The sequence below is a fragment of the Delphinus delphis genome, chromosome 5, assembly GCF_949987515.2.
Source record: "Delphinus delphis chromosome 5, mDelDel1.2, whole genome shotgun sequence".
NCBI lineage: Eukaryota > Metazoa > Chordata > Mammalia > Artiodactyla > Delphinidae > Delphinus > Delphinus delphis.
The window spans coordinates 69,233,114-69,249,360 of record NC_082687.1 but is presented as its reverse complement, the minus strand read 5'-3'; the positions used below and the strand labels follow the sequence as shown (position 1 = coordinate 69,249,360).

The 16,247-nt window shown below is 39.9% G+C and overlaps 1 protein-coding gene across 1 annotated transcript in view; it reads left to right on the top strand.

Annotated features, from left to right (window-relative positions):
• GABRB1 (gamma-aminobutyric acid type A receptor subunit beta1) overlaps positions 1-14,950 on the top strand; it is a 384,587-nt gene extending 369,637 nt beyond the window's left edge. Inside the window, exons 8-9 of the mRNA XM_060012606.2 lie at positions 1,331-1,575; positions 14,038-14,950. Of these exons, the coding sequence (XP_059868589.1) occupies positions 1,331-1,575; positions 14,038-14,382 (590 nt within the window). The 3' untranslated portion in view covers positions 14,383-14,950. The remainder of the gene's footprint in view (positions 1-1,330; positions 1,576-14,037) is intronic.
• Positions 14,951-16,247: the final 1,297 nt, after the last annotated feature.

Genomic DNA, 16,247 nt, shown 5'->3' with positions numbered 1-16,247 from the left:
CTAAATAGAATAATCTGGCTGGCAAATGAGTGCTAAACTATTTTCTTCCCTTTTCACTTTCTAACTTCCATTCCCTTTGCCAGTTCTCCTTTGTCTTTAATATCCATTTCACATTTCCTATCTTTATTTTTAAGGACCTCCGTCAAGTTTCACGTTTTACTTTTTCATCTCTCTGCTTTTATTTTAAATACCTTTGCTTCATACCTCCTTGCTTTTTGCCCCCAGCTGGGTGATCTACAGCAAAATAACTAATCTCAGAGTTTCTGTTTACTCAGCTATAAACTGGGAATTATATACCTGCCTTATCACACTCAGCAGGCTGTTATGACAGCCATATAATTCATAGCTGTAAGTGTTTAAAACTTCAAAAACACTATACAAATGTGTAATATTAGTATTACAGCAGAGTTTAGTATTAGATATAAGTATCACTTCCTATTTTTCCCAATTATCATTTAATCACCATAACCAACACAAAATATTATACAGACACACAAACATTATATTGTTAAGAATGCCATATTTAACAAAGTAGACAAAGCAGAATCTTCCTTTTAAAAAGACTACACTCTTAAATTTCTTTAACAAGTTGAATTTTTAGGAAGTCTTTTCCTGACTCCGGGGCACTAATTCATTCTAGTCTCTAGAATCAAGGAACTAGAGGTAATATTTGAAAAAGAAAAAAAAAAAAGCAATAAGATTATGTTATATTTTAAAATACATGTATCAAATACTTGATGCAAGTCATGAACTTTCTTATTTGTTTCTTCTTTTCATGTTGACTCACTATGAATGATGCATTATAATTTTAAAAGACCATACTGACCCTGTGACCTGTGTGTATTACAGTTGCATGCAATGAAATAGGTCTCCTCAAACTGGTCACCAACTTTCAGTTCGGTAGTGACTGCTGTGGTGATTAGTATTACAAGGACAGATTTAGGAGGGACGTGACAGAGACGCTGAGAGAAGGAAGGAAAGAAGGAGGTGGCACGTAGCAGAATGAGGGACATTTGACAGTAAGCAGTGGGCATGTCAATGAGATTTTAATATTTGCATCTACTTTTCTTTTTCCTTTGTGCATTATTTTTAAAAAAAAAACAGTTTTCAACCCAACACTCACAGCGCATCCCATTTTATGATTTACTTATGGACTATGTAGGGAGCCTGCAGCTTTGTCTTTCAAATTGTCTGCCCTTTTTGCCCTGTGGTTTATTGCATTACTGCCATCATTCTGGAGCACCAACAAGAGATCGGCATCTGTCCTCTCAGTCTTGAAAGGGGAACTTAACAAGTGCGTTCAGCTGAGCTGTGTCTTTCTGTTTCATAGGAATCACCACAGTGCTGACAATGACAACCATCAGCACTCACCTCAGGGAGACCCTGCCAAAGATCCCCTATGTCAAAGCAATTGATATTTACCTGATGGGTTGCTTTGTGTTCGTGTTCCTGGCTTTGCTGGAATATGCCTTTGTAAATTACATCTTCTTTGGAAAAGGCCCTCAGAAAAAAGGAGCTGGCAAACAAGACCAGAGTGCTAATGAGAAGAACAAACTGGAGATGAATAAAGTCCAGGTAATATATTAAATATTCTCAACAATCTTCTTCTGAAATTCAGCAGCAGCATCGTGCCCAGAGCTCTCATAACAGAAAAAAATTATGAAATACTAGTTTATCTTTAATAAGGCTCCAACCACCCTTCATTTCACATATTTGAAAATTGACAATTGAAGATGTTAGGTTGAAGTTTACATAGCTTAATAACATACCTGGGCCTGCAACTCAACCCTAAGTCCATTATTCTTTATTTTAAATTATATAGCTGTGAAACTATACACAAAAGAATAATTCCAGACCTACTTAATAAATAAATGAGAGAACTAAAGTGAACAAACTCTTACTCCTAAGTGGCAATGAGGCATTATAGCACGGTGGTTATAACCACAGAATGGAATCAAACTGCTTGGATTTAATTCCCAGGTCTACCACTTACTGGCTTTAGAACTTCAGGCAAATCAACCTGTGTAACTCCTTATCTAACCTCTGCTCTCAGTGTCATCAACCATAAAATGGAGATTACTATAGTATACCTATCTCTCAGTTATCATAAGGACTAAATGAGTTTTGTTACTTCTTTTAAAGTCTATTATTTGGAACAATACCTAGTACATAGTAAGAACTCAATAAGTATTAGCTATTATCATATACAAGACATTGTCAGTATTTTTCCTTTGCTTTTCACTGGTAGATCTTATGACCTGTGTTCTCACTGTGCATTAAAATAATGCTTTGTTTATTCTTTTTAAAAATCCCTATAGTCTCTACTTCCGTGGCATTTTTCACTGAAATCATTTGACAATTATGTGCGTTGAAATACTGGATCCAAGACAAATTGTTTTCAAGATGGTACACAGGGTAACGACTCAAATATTCATTCACGATTCTGAGCATTGGGGGTACTGCTCTGAATGATGGAGTTTAGATGCTAACGTGGGAAGACAGGCAGTAAACAAGCGAGTATCGAGAGCATAATTTCAGGTAATAGGAAGTGCTACAAAGAAAGTAAAACCGAGTAATGGGCAAGAGAATGTGTGGGGTCAGGTTCAAGGGAACAGGGAACTTTGATCAGGTGATCAGGAAGACCTCTTTGAGGAATTACCATTTGATCTGACACCTAAGTGATGGAAGCAGCAACCATGCCATGTCCATTCTAGGCAAAGAATTGTGTGACGTGTTAAAGTACTGAGAGAAGACCAATGCAGCAAGAACGTAGGAAGTGAGGGAGAAAGAGAATAATTTGAGTTGTGGCTGGAGAATCAGGCAGAAGTCAAATAATGAATCTTCAAGGTGTTTCTTCATGCTCTTTAGTAGGATATCAAAATTTGGGAAACACTGTCGGGTAATTAGAAAATTACAAATGAGGAAAACATACAGATTCAACCAAATGGGCAAAATTCAAAGCAACACACTCAAATAAATTTATACTCTTGTATAAAACACTATGCTTAATGCCATGGGAAAGGAGTAGGCATGATACTTGCCCTTGAGAAACTTCTGATCTGGCTGGAAAGAAAATTATGAATGGATTATAAAATAAGACAGGACAGCATTTATCTTGAAGAAAGGTTGAAGCTTCCTATTATCTGATCGTAGCCATACCAGCTTTAAATGTACTTTAAGGGGGCTTCCCTGGTGGCGCAGTGGTTGAGAGTCCGCCTGCCAATGCAGGGGACACGGGTTTGTGCCCCGGTCCTGGAAGATCCCACATGCCGCGGAGCGGCTGGGCCCGTGAGCCATGGCCGCTGGAGCCTGCGCATCCAGAGCCTGTGCTCAGCAACGGGAGAGGCCACAACAGTGAGAGGCCCGCGTACCACACAAAAAAAAACAAAAACAAAACAAAACAAAACAAAAAACCAGCTTAAAATAAAGTCCATAGGAAAAGATTAACATAATATATGAAGAGATGGGAAGTATCAGACTAGGTTTTGAGACTATAAACAAGAGCCAGTGGAAATCATAGAATTGAAATTTTTATTAGATGGATTAGAATCAGATTTCATACCACAGAAGAAAAAATTAGTATGATTGAAGGTAATATTGGCCTTCTCAATCTTTCCATTGCTCCAGTTCTTACCATAATTGCTACTAACTCAGGAATGCCTTAACTGACTGTCTGTTGGTTTATATTTTGTACCCTTGTGATTTGTTCTCATGACATCCTGTGCTTTTCCACCTTAGGACTTACCACAATATAGAGTATATGTGTAATTATTTTATTTGTGTAATTATTTTTGTAACCTCTATCTCTCTGCTAATCTCCAAGCTTCCCAAAGATAGGCACCAGGGTCCTTGTCTATTATGTTTATTGTTCTTTCCTTGGTGGCTAGAACTGAGAAAATACCAAACAGGAACTTTTTGAATGAATGACTGCTAGAGAGGCCTTTTTCATTCAAGGTGAGTTCGTAGATACCACACAAGGTATTGAGTGTTACATCACAATGTTTTATAAAATTCTCATGTATTCATAATAAGTAAGAAAAGGAGACTATCTATAGTCCATTTTAGCTTCTGCTCCGAACTTACTTACTCTTTCTATCACTTTGATTTTTGACATGTTTTCAAGCATACTTTCTATCAACCTCTGTTATTCTTTCTGAATCACAGTGATATAGCATCAGATAAATACAGTCTCCAAAACATATTGTAAGTTTTTATAAACTTCTTCATATTTAGACGGAATAATAATAGACCAGTACTATCTCGAGGAAATTATAATCATGCCTGTAGCTGCTTAGGTTTTCCAGTTCCTGACTTCCTTATCCTATTCTAAAACCAGGGGCTCAGGCAGACAATGAGTCAATAACAAAGCAAGTGTATCACTTCATCTGTTCAGCGCATCATCTCCAGCAGTGAAGTTAATGATGTAACCTAAGTGGTATTTAAAAATGTTACCCTCTGGTTAAATTTAAGAAATAGAAAATATTATATTTTTTCTTTACTATAATGGTTAGATGATCCTCCCCTTTCCTTTTAGATGTTTATAAACAGTTGAATTCAAATGACATATATGTTCTGGTTGGTCCCAGACAATTTTTATTTGAGGGATCCCTAATATCGGCCTTGGTACCCTAGTGCATAGAGTGGCATTGATCATTTATCACACATTACTCTGATAGCCTTGGCTGGGCAGTATTGTCAAGGGTATCTATACTGAAGCTTCAGAAGTGCTTGCTTTGTCTTGATTTATATTTCCACCACTGCACTGAAGTATCTTTTTATATGAGTACAGGTGCTCAATCCAGACATTAGGAGAGTTTCAACCTCCAACATGATAAAGACAATAGATTCATAAAACCCTCAGGTATCATTTGAAGCTAGAGATGGTATTTAGAGTTTTGAAAGATAGATTACTCAGTACAACCAAGCTGTAAGTAAGCTACTTTGGGGCCATTTTTGTACTAAGCTGGAACAAATAGTTGTATCTGCTGGCCACAATGCCTGCCCATTTGCAAATAGATCCACCTAAGATAGAATGGTTGCATGGGTGGTCTCTGACCAGAGACTGACTCAACATCATTCTAAGTCATGGGGGACACTGGTGAAACCTGCTGAAGAGTCATGCCCAATGGGCAGTTGGAACCCCAAAAGTCAAGAAAGAATTTTTCCCTTCAGAACCAGATGTTGACACTGTAATCTGGCTTCTTTTCCTCCCATTCCTATTCTCTATGGTGAATCCTCTATACCTTCAGACAACTTTCTAAATGTAAATAAACTCTGTATTGTGATTAATTCCAGGATACAAAATGCGTGTGAAAACAGTCTTCATAAATGTAAACAGCTCTCTCAGGTCTAGCTTGGACCAGCTTGATAATGCATATTAGCCTTTGAGCCTGGGCTCCGCCCCACATCACTGTCTTGCCATCAGCCTTTAATGAAACTTTAACCATTCTGACTTAGTATCTTGGATTCTGGAGAAATCCAGGCAGGGCCTCTGATTTCTAATGACCGCCTGTGTTAACAGTTGATGAACTTCTTCAGCCCTCAAACCCCTGCCCAAATCTGGCTTGGTCCATGTTTTGTTCTCTAGTTGTGGCTTAATTTAGCTAATCTTCAGGGCCTTCAGCAACCTAAGAGTCTAATTTTCCTTTCCAGGAATCTCAAAATCTCTCTCTCATCTTCTTTCTGGCATCTAGTCTCCAATTTCTTCTATACTCAAAAAGATAGGATTCTTTTGTGAATGAGAGAGAAATCTAACTTACTGGCTTAATAAAATCTAACTAGCTTAAAAAAAAAGAGGGGTGGGGGAGTTCTTTGGCCCACACAACTAAAAGGTCCAGCAAAGATTGCAATTTCACATGAGGCTATACCCAGATGTTCAAACAATGTCATCAGAGAGCATATCTTGTCATCTCTTTTTTTTTTAACATTTTATTGGAATATAATTGTTTTACAATGGTGTGTTAGTTTCTGCTGTATAACAAAGTGAATCAGTTATACATATACATATGTCCCCATATCTCTTCCCTCTTGCATCTCCCTCCCTCCCACCCTCCCTATCCCACCCCTAGGTGGTCACAAAGCACTGAGCTGATCTCCCTGTGCTATGCGGCTGCTTCCCACTAGCTACCTATTTTACATTTGGTAGTTTATATATGTCAATGCTACTCTCTCACTTCGTCCCAGCTTACCCTTCCCCCTCCCCGTATCCTCAAGTCCATTCTCTACGTCTGCATCTTTATTCCTGTCTTGCCCCTAGGTTCTTCAGAACAATTTATTTTTTTAGATTCTATATACACGTGTTAGCATACGGTATTTGTTTTTCTCTTTCTGACTTATTTCACTCTGTATGAGAGTCACTAGCCTCCACCTCACTACAAATAACTCAGTTTCATTTCTTTTTATGGCTGAGTAATAGTCCACTGTATATATGTGCCACATCTTCTTTATCCATTCATCTGTCGATGGACACTTAGGTTGCTTCCATGTCTTAGCTATTGTAAACAGAGCTGCAATGAACATTGTGGTACGTGACTCTTTTTGAATTATGGTTTTCTCAGGGTATATGCCCAGTAGTGGGAATGCTGGGTTGTATGGTAGTTCTACTTTTAGTTTTTTAAGGAACCTCCATACTGGTCTCCATAGTGGCAGTATCAATTTACATGCCCACCAACAGTGCAAGAGGGTTCCCTTTTCTCCACACCCGCTCCAGCATTTGTTGTTTGTAGATTTTCTGATGATGCCCTTTCTAACTGGTGTGAGGTGATACCTCAGTGTAGTTTTGATTTGCATTTCTCTAATGATTAATCATGTTGAGCTTCCTTTCATGTATTTGTTGGCAAACTGTATATCTTCTTCGGAGAAATGTCTATTTAGGTCTTCTGCCCATTTTTCGATTGGGTTTTTTTTTTTTTTTGATATTGAGCTGCATGAGCTGCTTGTATATCTTGGAGATTAATCCTTTGTCAGTTGCTTCACTTGAAAATATTTTCTCCTATTCTGAGGGTTGCCTTTTCATCTTGTTTATGGTTTCCTTTGCTGTGCAAAAGCTTTGAAGTTTCATTAGGCCCCATTTGTTTATTTTTGTTTTTATTTCCATTTCTCTAGGAGCTGGGTCAAAAAAGATCTTGCTGTGATTTATGTCATAGAGTGTTCTGCCTATGTTTTCCTCTAAGAGTTTTACAGTGTCTGGCCTTACATTTAGGTCTTTAACCCATTTTGAGTTTATTTTTGTGTATGGCGTTAGGGAGTGTTCTAATTTCATTCTTTTACATGTAGCTGTCCAGTTTTCCCAGCACCACTTATTGAAGAGGCTGTCTTTTCTCCATTGTATATTCTTGCCTCCTTTATCAAAGATAAGCTGGCCGTATGTGCGTGAGTCATTGAGAGCTAATGACTGACAGCGACATCACAAATGCGGTTCGTTACAGGAGCGGGATGCGCAGATGGAGGTTGTGGCTGTGTGGCTCTCTGTGCTCTGCAGGTGAAGGCAGCTGAGCACACTGGACAGCTTCATTCATTCGACTGTAGGCTTCTGGAGGGACAGCCCGTTCCATGGCCAGCATCACTTCACCTGGCTTCCTGCTCTGTACTTCAGAAGCACTCAGTAAAGGGGGATCTAACTGAATTCGTTAACAGTAAGGAAATCACTTTCCGTTTGCAAAGTAGGTTGAGCCCAGAGGTATTTCTTAACAGGGTTTTAAAACTGCCATTGACAACTAGATTATATTTTATTCCAATTACACTGAAGTGAGTTCTGGTATATTTCCTGATTGAAAATATCCAGAAGAGTTCAGTTCAGTGAGTGACAGCATTTTTCACAGCCTAAGGCATTCTTTGGGTATTCTGGAGGCAGAGAGAAGGGGAGGGTGAATGAGACAGGACGGGTGGGAGAGAAGTGAAACCCAAACTAGAAAACAAACGTATACATTCACCTGGGGTTTCTATAGAGGGAAGAAATACAGCCAGCATGTCAGTGTTTCCTGGGCTTTAGTCGCCCTCCTGATTTTTGCCATCCCCTTTGTATCAGTCAGCGTTCTCCAATGGAACCAACAGAAACAGAACCAACATACATGCAAGAAGATATTTATTTTAAGGAACTGTCTCGTGCAGCTGTAAAGAAAGCAAGTCCAAAATCTGTAGAGTGTGCTGAAAACTCAGGCGGGATTTGTGTTTCAGGCCTGAGACAGAATTTCTTTTCTGAGAAACTTCAGTTTTTGCTCTTAAGACTTTTAAGGGTTAGGATGAGGCCATGCAGATCATCAGGCTGAATCTCCTCTACTTACAGGAGCTGATTGAATATGTCAATCACATCTACAAAATACCTTCAGAGCGACATCTAGACTAGCGCTTGACCAAATAACTGGGCACCATAGACTAGCCAAGTTGACACATAAAATTAACCACCATGCCTTTTTACCCCCTGTCCTATCATTCATTCATTCAGTAGATATTTACTGACTGCTCCTATAAGTGCCAAGCACTTTTCTCAGGTCTTGGGAAGTAATGGATAAGACAAAGTCCCTGCCCTCCTGGAGCAACACTCTAGTGGGACATTTTGGGGAGGAACCAGTTGGATAAGAAGAGAGAGGATCAAGAGTTCTGCTCTGGCCATTTGAAGAATGAGATGCCTTTAAACATCCATGTATAGGCTGTCCTGTAGTAAGGTCCAGGATTTAAAAAAAAAAAAAAGGAAATATGAATTACTTTAAATTTTTCACTCATTATAATGACATAGGATGAGTGTAATATTAAGAAAAACATACAAAGTAACCAAGTTAGTGTGCTGGTTAGATTTTTTCTAAATATGTGAAAAGCAATATATACCACTGTTTCATTTTCTTCATAATGCTACTCAGTTTTTAAAAACAAACTTTATGGGGAAAGAGGGTATTGCCCGTTTCCTCTGTAAGAATGTATAAGCGCCAACTCAAGAACTGTATCTCTTTTGTTCACTGTTATCTTCCCAAGACTGTTGCATTCTCAGAAGTTGAAAGCAAGATACTGTAATTGAGAACCACTGTACTGCAGGAAAGAAAGAGAGGGTTCACCAGCCAGAAGCTGTCTCTCCCCATCTCAGGTCTTTATGCAGTGAAATCCCAGGTGCGCCCTCATATGTGAGCCCGTCCAAGATTTGCCTGTGGTCAGGAGTGTCTTCAAGAGGGACCTTCAGGAGGAAGATAAGAGAAAGACTCAGCAGGCAGTGAGAAGGCAGATCCCATGGTCACAAGTGAAAGCATTTCAAAAAGTCTGTTAGAAAGAGAACTAACAACCTGAGTTTGGAAGAGGTCACAGTATTTGTCCAGTAAAACATTTAGAACCAGTAGGAGATGGGAGCAGTCACAGGGTTTGTACAGGAGAGTGTACAAGATTAAGGAGCTTTATTAACTGAGATCCCTGAAATTCCAAAACATGGGACATGATGTCCTATTGCTCGTGGAGAGGCTGATTCCTTCATCAGTGTCGGGGACAGTGCTTGACACAGAGTAGGCACTCAATAAACACTAAGTAAATGAGTGAGGGAATGAATGAACTGTTAACATTTTAACACTTATCCATTCTACACCTAAAATTACCTCTTGTAACCCATGAATATACCTGTCTAATAGGAAGTGGGGTGAGGATGAAAGATTAGCAAGCCCTTGGGGCTGCAGATCTAAAGCCACGTTCTCTGCTCCCCTTTATTAGACATCTTGCATGTTGATCATCTATCTGAAGGGGAAGAGAAAGCATTATTTATTGGCCCTCCTGAAGCCTTAATAATAATTATACTCATTTTTCTCTAAATTTAGGTTGAGTGATGCTCTAAACTTAAAGAGAATCCGTGGTGTTGGTTTGAGGATTACGTGGTCATATAATTAAGTCATTACCCCCCAATATTAGACACACTTACCTCCCCAATCACCAGAACCCTGAACAACCGCAGGCTTTACCCACCAAAGCAGTGGATTCAACATGCATGGCCCTAAATGGATTGCACCTTCTCTGGTGGCAGATCAGAGGGAGAGAAGAGTCCAGGAGGCTCAGAGCCACGTATGCCCGCCTCCTTCCAAATGTGCCCATAAGATAGGTCAGTGGCGAGCAGTGAAAGAGCTTGAAGTGTTCCTCCCGGAGCTTGTCTCCCGGGGAACTGGAGTGGCAGGTCTCTTCCTCTATGGCAGTATGAGGGGTGGGGAATGATTATCTCACTGAACAGTTATTCCAAAATCAGCAACGCTTTAGGAAATCTGTTAGGCTGTGTCTGCCCTAGAATTCCAGTGTGTCAACATTTTCATTTGCCTCACTTCCTTCTGTTTCAAGATTTGAAAATCTTCGATGTCTGGATCATGCCCAACTCAGATGTCAATATTTCCTTGTTCAATGAGGCAGCGTCACCACTGCAGGTGCTGAAGCAATGCCCAGCATGGCTCCTTGCTGCTTCTGAAGACGCGAAGACACACTGGCCGCTTTCCCCGTGGATATTATTTTGGGAAAGCTGTGCTGATTGTGGATATCAGGAGCCCCTGGGTGTCCTTATATGGCTGAGGCAAAGGGAAAGCTACTCTTCTCCTAAGGGCAGGGGTTAAGGAGAAGCCAACCAGAAACTTGCTGGTGTCAGCAGTGATGTGGTGACTACACACCCACCTCACCAGGCAGCAAAATCTTGGAGGGTGGAGGACGAAACTTCATACCTCTGAAGAAATGCTTGTGCACACCATCACACACACAAAATCACACACACACACACACCCTGTAACACCAGCTTTTAGGAAAGGTCCTAGACTGTGTAGGAGAGAGAATGGAGATGGGCAATAACAGTTGTAAGACATTCCTTATTTTTCCAAATAAAGAACACGGTAGTGTTAATTTAACTATACAGTAATGAAATCAGCTTTCATGGGTAGCTGCAGAAAGGGATTCATTATTTTACATGTCAAACCATTTAAAGCTATGATTTCTGGTCGATGACAGAATATTTAGAGGGATTTGCACAAACTAATAAACTTCATGCAATTTATAAGTACCTCTGCGCCTGCACCAAGGTTAACCAAAATATCTTAATAAAATGTACCTTGTTTGTCATGACTTCTCCTTAATGAGGAGCATCTCTATGCTTCATTGGCTAATTCTAAATTCTAGCAACTTGTTTACTGAAGAGGGATTTCATAATAATGTAACTTAATGAGGCATACAGTACAGATCAGGTGATTCCGTTTTACAAGTATTTTCTTCTGCCTGGAATAATTCTCCATAAGCAAAATCTGTCAAAAATTAGAAACAAGCCCTTGAGATTACCTAGTGAAAGCCTTTCATTTATGGACGATGAAACTGAGTTAATAACAAAACCAGGATGAGAACGCAGATTTCAACTCCCAATCCTGTGTTCTATCCTCTACCCATCCTTTAAGATTCAGTACAAGCCCCACCTCCTCATGAAGCCTTCCATGAATCCCAATGATTTCTCACTTTTATGCACCCCAATCATGGTCTATACTGTATCATTTAGCATTTGGTTAAAAGTCTTGTCACTTTCAATATTATGTCATATTCTTGTATCTCTAAGGAGACTATTATCTCAAGGACAAAATCCATGTTCGAGGATTCTCTTGACTGTTCCACAGTACCTAGCAAATCACATGCATCACCTAATCTTCTAACTTACTTGTCCCGTCTCTAATGAATCCAGGACTTTGCTCCTTGTCACTTCAACCCTACTGTCCACTTTAGTAACATAAACTTCCATATGCATGACTTTTTTAACCATAGATTTACACTATATTATACATATATATATATATATATATACACACACACACACACACATACACACATCCTTGACAACTAGCACTGTAGCTGGCTCATAGTAAGCGTCAATAAAGGTTTGGAGAGAGAGAAAATTCTTGAGGTCACTATGATCAGGGAAGGTACACAGGTACACAGAGGAAGTAAAATGTTAAATTGAGCCTTGAAGAAAACATATTGATTAACGTGCAAAGAGGAAATAAATGATACGTGAGACAAAGAGTATCCTATGTTTGAATTCCAAATTGGGTACTTATTATTTGTTAAATCTTAGGCAATTTACTTAACCTGTCTGAGCCTCGGCTTCCCCATCTGCTGAACTAGGATAATATTATAGATTTCATAGTGTCTGAAAAATAACTGATAAATTACACAGTAGGATTCGATAAATAGTAGTTACTAACAACAGTAACAAAAATTAATAATAACTCCTTGAATAAAGAAGCCAATAGATGTCCCAAGTGAGGGCACAGTGGGTAGCCTAGTTAGACTACAGCAAAATGCTTCACAAAGGGAAATGATGATAGGTGAGAATGGAGAGACAGAGGCCAGATTCAGTCACCATTTCTTTCTCCAACCAACTTGAAGCTTAAAGCTATCAACTGCATCACTAAATTCACTGCAGGATGTAATGATGGCCGAGGACTGTGAAGTGGTTCATTCTTAGTAAAAAGCACATGGGCATTGAATCAGACAAGACATGGGTTGTAATCTCAGGTCTGGCACTTACTGGGGCATAAACTGGAGGTGGTTTGTTGTTGTAAGTGTTAAACAAGTAATACATGTGAAGCATCTACCATAATGCTAGGCAGATGATGGACACGCAACAAATCTTAGTTATCTTTTCTTTCATTTGTCTTTGCCTCTTCCCAAGCTTTTCTCTAGCTCTTTCTTTGTCACCAGGTTCTTTGCTTGCCTACCCAAACCTACGGCTTTCAACAAGGGTTTACTGAGATCAGTGTCATTAGAGAGCATTTAAAAGCACGGACTGTAAGTCGGGCACTGTGCTAATAACTCTAAATTTAAACACAGCTGCCTGTATTGTCCTTGGAAGTACTTCAAATTCATTTGTATGAATGAGCCATGTCCCCTCCAGGTAAACCAGATGCAAAGGAGATCAGCTTGAAGTTAAAGCCACATCATAGGCCAAAGGTGCTCACGATTCCTATAGTTCCAAAAGTGTTTATCTGGGCATAACATAGAGAAAAACCAGGAAACCTGGGCTAGGTATCACTGGAATGGTAGGAAGCAACAGTGAACAACAGTGGAGACACAAAAGTCAAAGTATAGCCAGGCATGTCCTTTCAACCCATGCATCCATCACACTTCTGGCAGTTTAGCCGGAGGAAATAACTACGGATATGCACAAAGACTTAGCTAAAAGGTTTTCTTTGCAGGCCTGTTTATTTAACAGTATAACAGTAAAGCAAGCCTTAACATCTAAAAATAGATTGATTCAATTATGGTTTATCCATATAATCTATGAACACACGCTGTCGCAGAGGAATATTTATTAATGTGGAAAGATGACCAGGCTATACTATTAACTGACAAAAGCAGATTGCAAAGCAAAATATACTAGGTGAGTCTGTGTTTTTAAGTATATATGAATAAAAAAAGACTGGAAGTTTAGCAAGGTATTAAAAATAATCGACACTGAAGGTGAAATTATTAATTTTTACTTTTTGTTTCCTGATTGTTTATAGTTTTGAATGTTTCCATATATCACTTTGTAACAAGAAAAAATGCCATGTATATAAACATATATATGGAATTTTTTCAAATACCTATGGCATTTTTGTTACAAAATATATGTATATATGTATTTATATGGCTTCGATAAATGGTAGTTTTTAAAAACAAAAATTACATACTTTATATATAATATATAAAATTATATATTTAATAATATACTACACACACACATACTGTTTTGTGAGTGGAGATAAATGGTGGATGGATAAATAGATGGATGGATGGATTAGATTAGATAAATGGTAGATGGATGGTAAATTAGATGATAGATTAGATCATAGATAAACAGTAGATTAGACGGATTGATAGATGATGGATTCGATACATAGCTGGTAGATAGATAGATGATAGATAGGCAGGTAGATAGATGTCCAGGAGGCGCACAGAGCCAGATGTCTAGCAAGACGGTGTGTATTGAGTGCCACGCAGTATCAACAGTTACAGGTTAACCAAAACGAGCGAACGTCCGGGCAGCTGTGCCTGAGCCCGTCTTTTCTCCGTCAGGTGGACACCCACGGCAACATTCTCCTCAGCACCCTGGAGATCAGGAACGAGACTAGCGGCTCGGAAGTGCTCACGGGCGGGAGCGACCCCAAGGCCACCATGTACTCGTACGACAGCGCCAGCATCCAGTACCGCAAGCCGCTGAGCAGCCGCGAGGCGTACGGGCGCGCGCTGGACCGGCACGGCGCCCACAGCAAGGGGCGCCTCCGGAGGCGCGCCTCGCAGCTCAAAGTCAAAATCCCCGACTTGACTGATGTGAATTCCATAGACAAGTGGTCCCGAATGTTCTTCCCCATCACCTTTTCTCTTTTTAACGTCGTTTACTGGCTTTACTATGTACACTAAGTTCAGTCCCCATGGTTCCTTAAACGACTACCTTCCTCTTCTCTTAGTTTTTAATCCCACAGGTCCCCAGCAGCGGTACTGCTGTGCTTTTTGAGGTAAGAGATTCAGTCATCCAATTGGTTTTAGGTCTTGCATATCAATTTTATTACTGCACCATGTTTACTTCAAAAAAAAAACTCTATTTTTTTTTCCAGTCTACTGTGGTCCAGGTTACTGGCTCTTTCAGAGCTCTGTTAATTGCCATGTTTACAAACAAATACACACAACGAGAGAAATTAGATAGGCAGATCTTTAGCAGTTCTAGCCGCCCTGGATTTGACTGATTATTTTTTAAGTAAAACTGAAAAGAGGACCCAGCTCTCTGTGTGCATGGCTTCCTGGTCAACTGTAACAATCTCATGCTGCCAAAAAACAACACAATTTCCAGGATCTCAGAAGACAAAACAAAGCCATTGATAAGTTACAGATTTCCAGGAAGAAGGGAGAACAAAAAGGAACCTAGAAGAGGAAGGAAGACTCCCCTCCACCCTCAAGCTGCCCCAGGTCCACTGTAGGAGGGGGTCCCAGCTCCACGGAGGAAGAGGGGGAGACTGGCAAGCGCTGCCCCAGGTTGTGCAAACCCAATCTGCCATCTTCACCTCACCTTTAAGCTGGATATTCTGAAAAATGCTTCTTTCTCAGACTTCCAGGCAGATTTAAATTAACATTAGAATCCAACCTGGTAGCCACTGGGAACATTTTTCTTTTCTTGTTAAGTATAAGGAGTTTGGGGGGCAGTGACCATCTTTAAGCTCTTTCAAATGAGCAGCCCTGAACTTACTTCCTCAGCCTGGAATCACTTGACGCTGTGTCATGAAGCCATGGCATCACATTGCCCTCGTTCCTCCTTTAGAGAGATTGAGAGAAAGGCGCTGGTGGGGGGGGAGGGGGGGAGGTGCGCTTTGAAGAAGAGGGTGGTAAGAAATTTTTGCTTGAGAAAAATATTGCCCTTTCCATGAGGAAGGCAAGATTTATGTGCTGTGAAAAGGGTGCCTGGGCAGTTACCTGAACTGCCAAATCTTTAATCAAATAGTATATATTTCTTAGCCTTCCAGAGAGCAGTATCTAATGGTGACAAGGTAGCTGCACAGTGCTAGTTCCTCAGCTAGCATGTTATGCCTCTGCTCTCTGAGCTCTGCATTCCAACACAGGAAATGAATGCTTCAGGAAATGCACATATACCCATTTTGGTATCATGCTCCTTCAACGCCAGATTTCTACTTTAAAGAAAACCTTCAAAACAGCAAAACCACAGAATAACAACAACATCACTGAGCCTTCAAACATTTACAACAGCTCTGAAAGTACAGCCCTTGTCTACAGTCGTTACTGCTTCTGCCTTATCTCTGCTCATGGATTACTTTGCTCATCATACAAGGAGCATCCCTCAAGAGCCCAGCACACAATTCTAACCATATCCAACCAACTAGAGTTGAGATTCATCTCATTTTATGTCATTAAAGCCTCGTTATTTTTGTGTATGTGTTCAGCCTGAGCATATAAGAATTCTATGTGTTCATTTTCAAGACTGAGTGAAACCCAAAGTTGGCCAAACAGTCATGAAGGCGAGTTGGGACCTCATCTATGGATGTGATATGAGTTGAGGTAATAATAGGGATGATTGCGTCTGTTTGACGATCTGGCTTTCTCCCTAAGGTTGTGATGAGGGCCCATGTTTACAACAGCATCAGCTGCTAGAGATGATAAACTTAATTGAAAAGAGGAAGCTGAATTTCTACAGATAAACCCAAGGAGAGTTATGAGGTGTTCTTTTAGAAAGCAAGAGGAAAAGAGAACCCCCAAATAAATACATGGTTATGCTATAG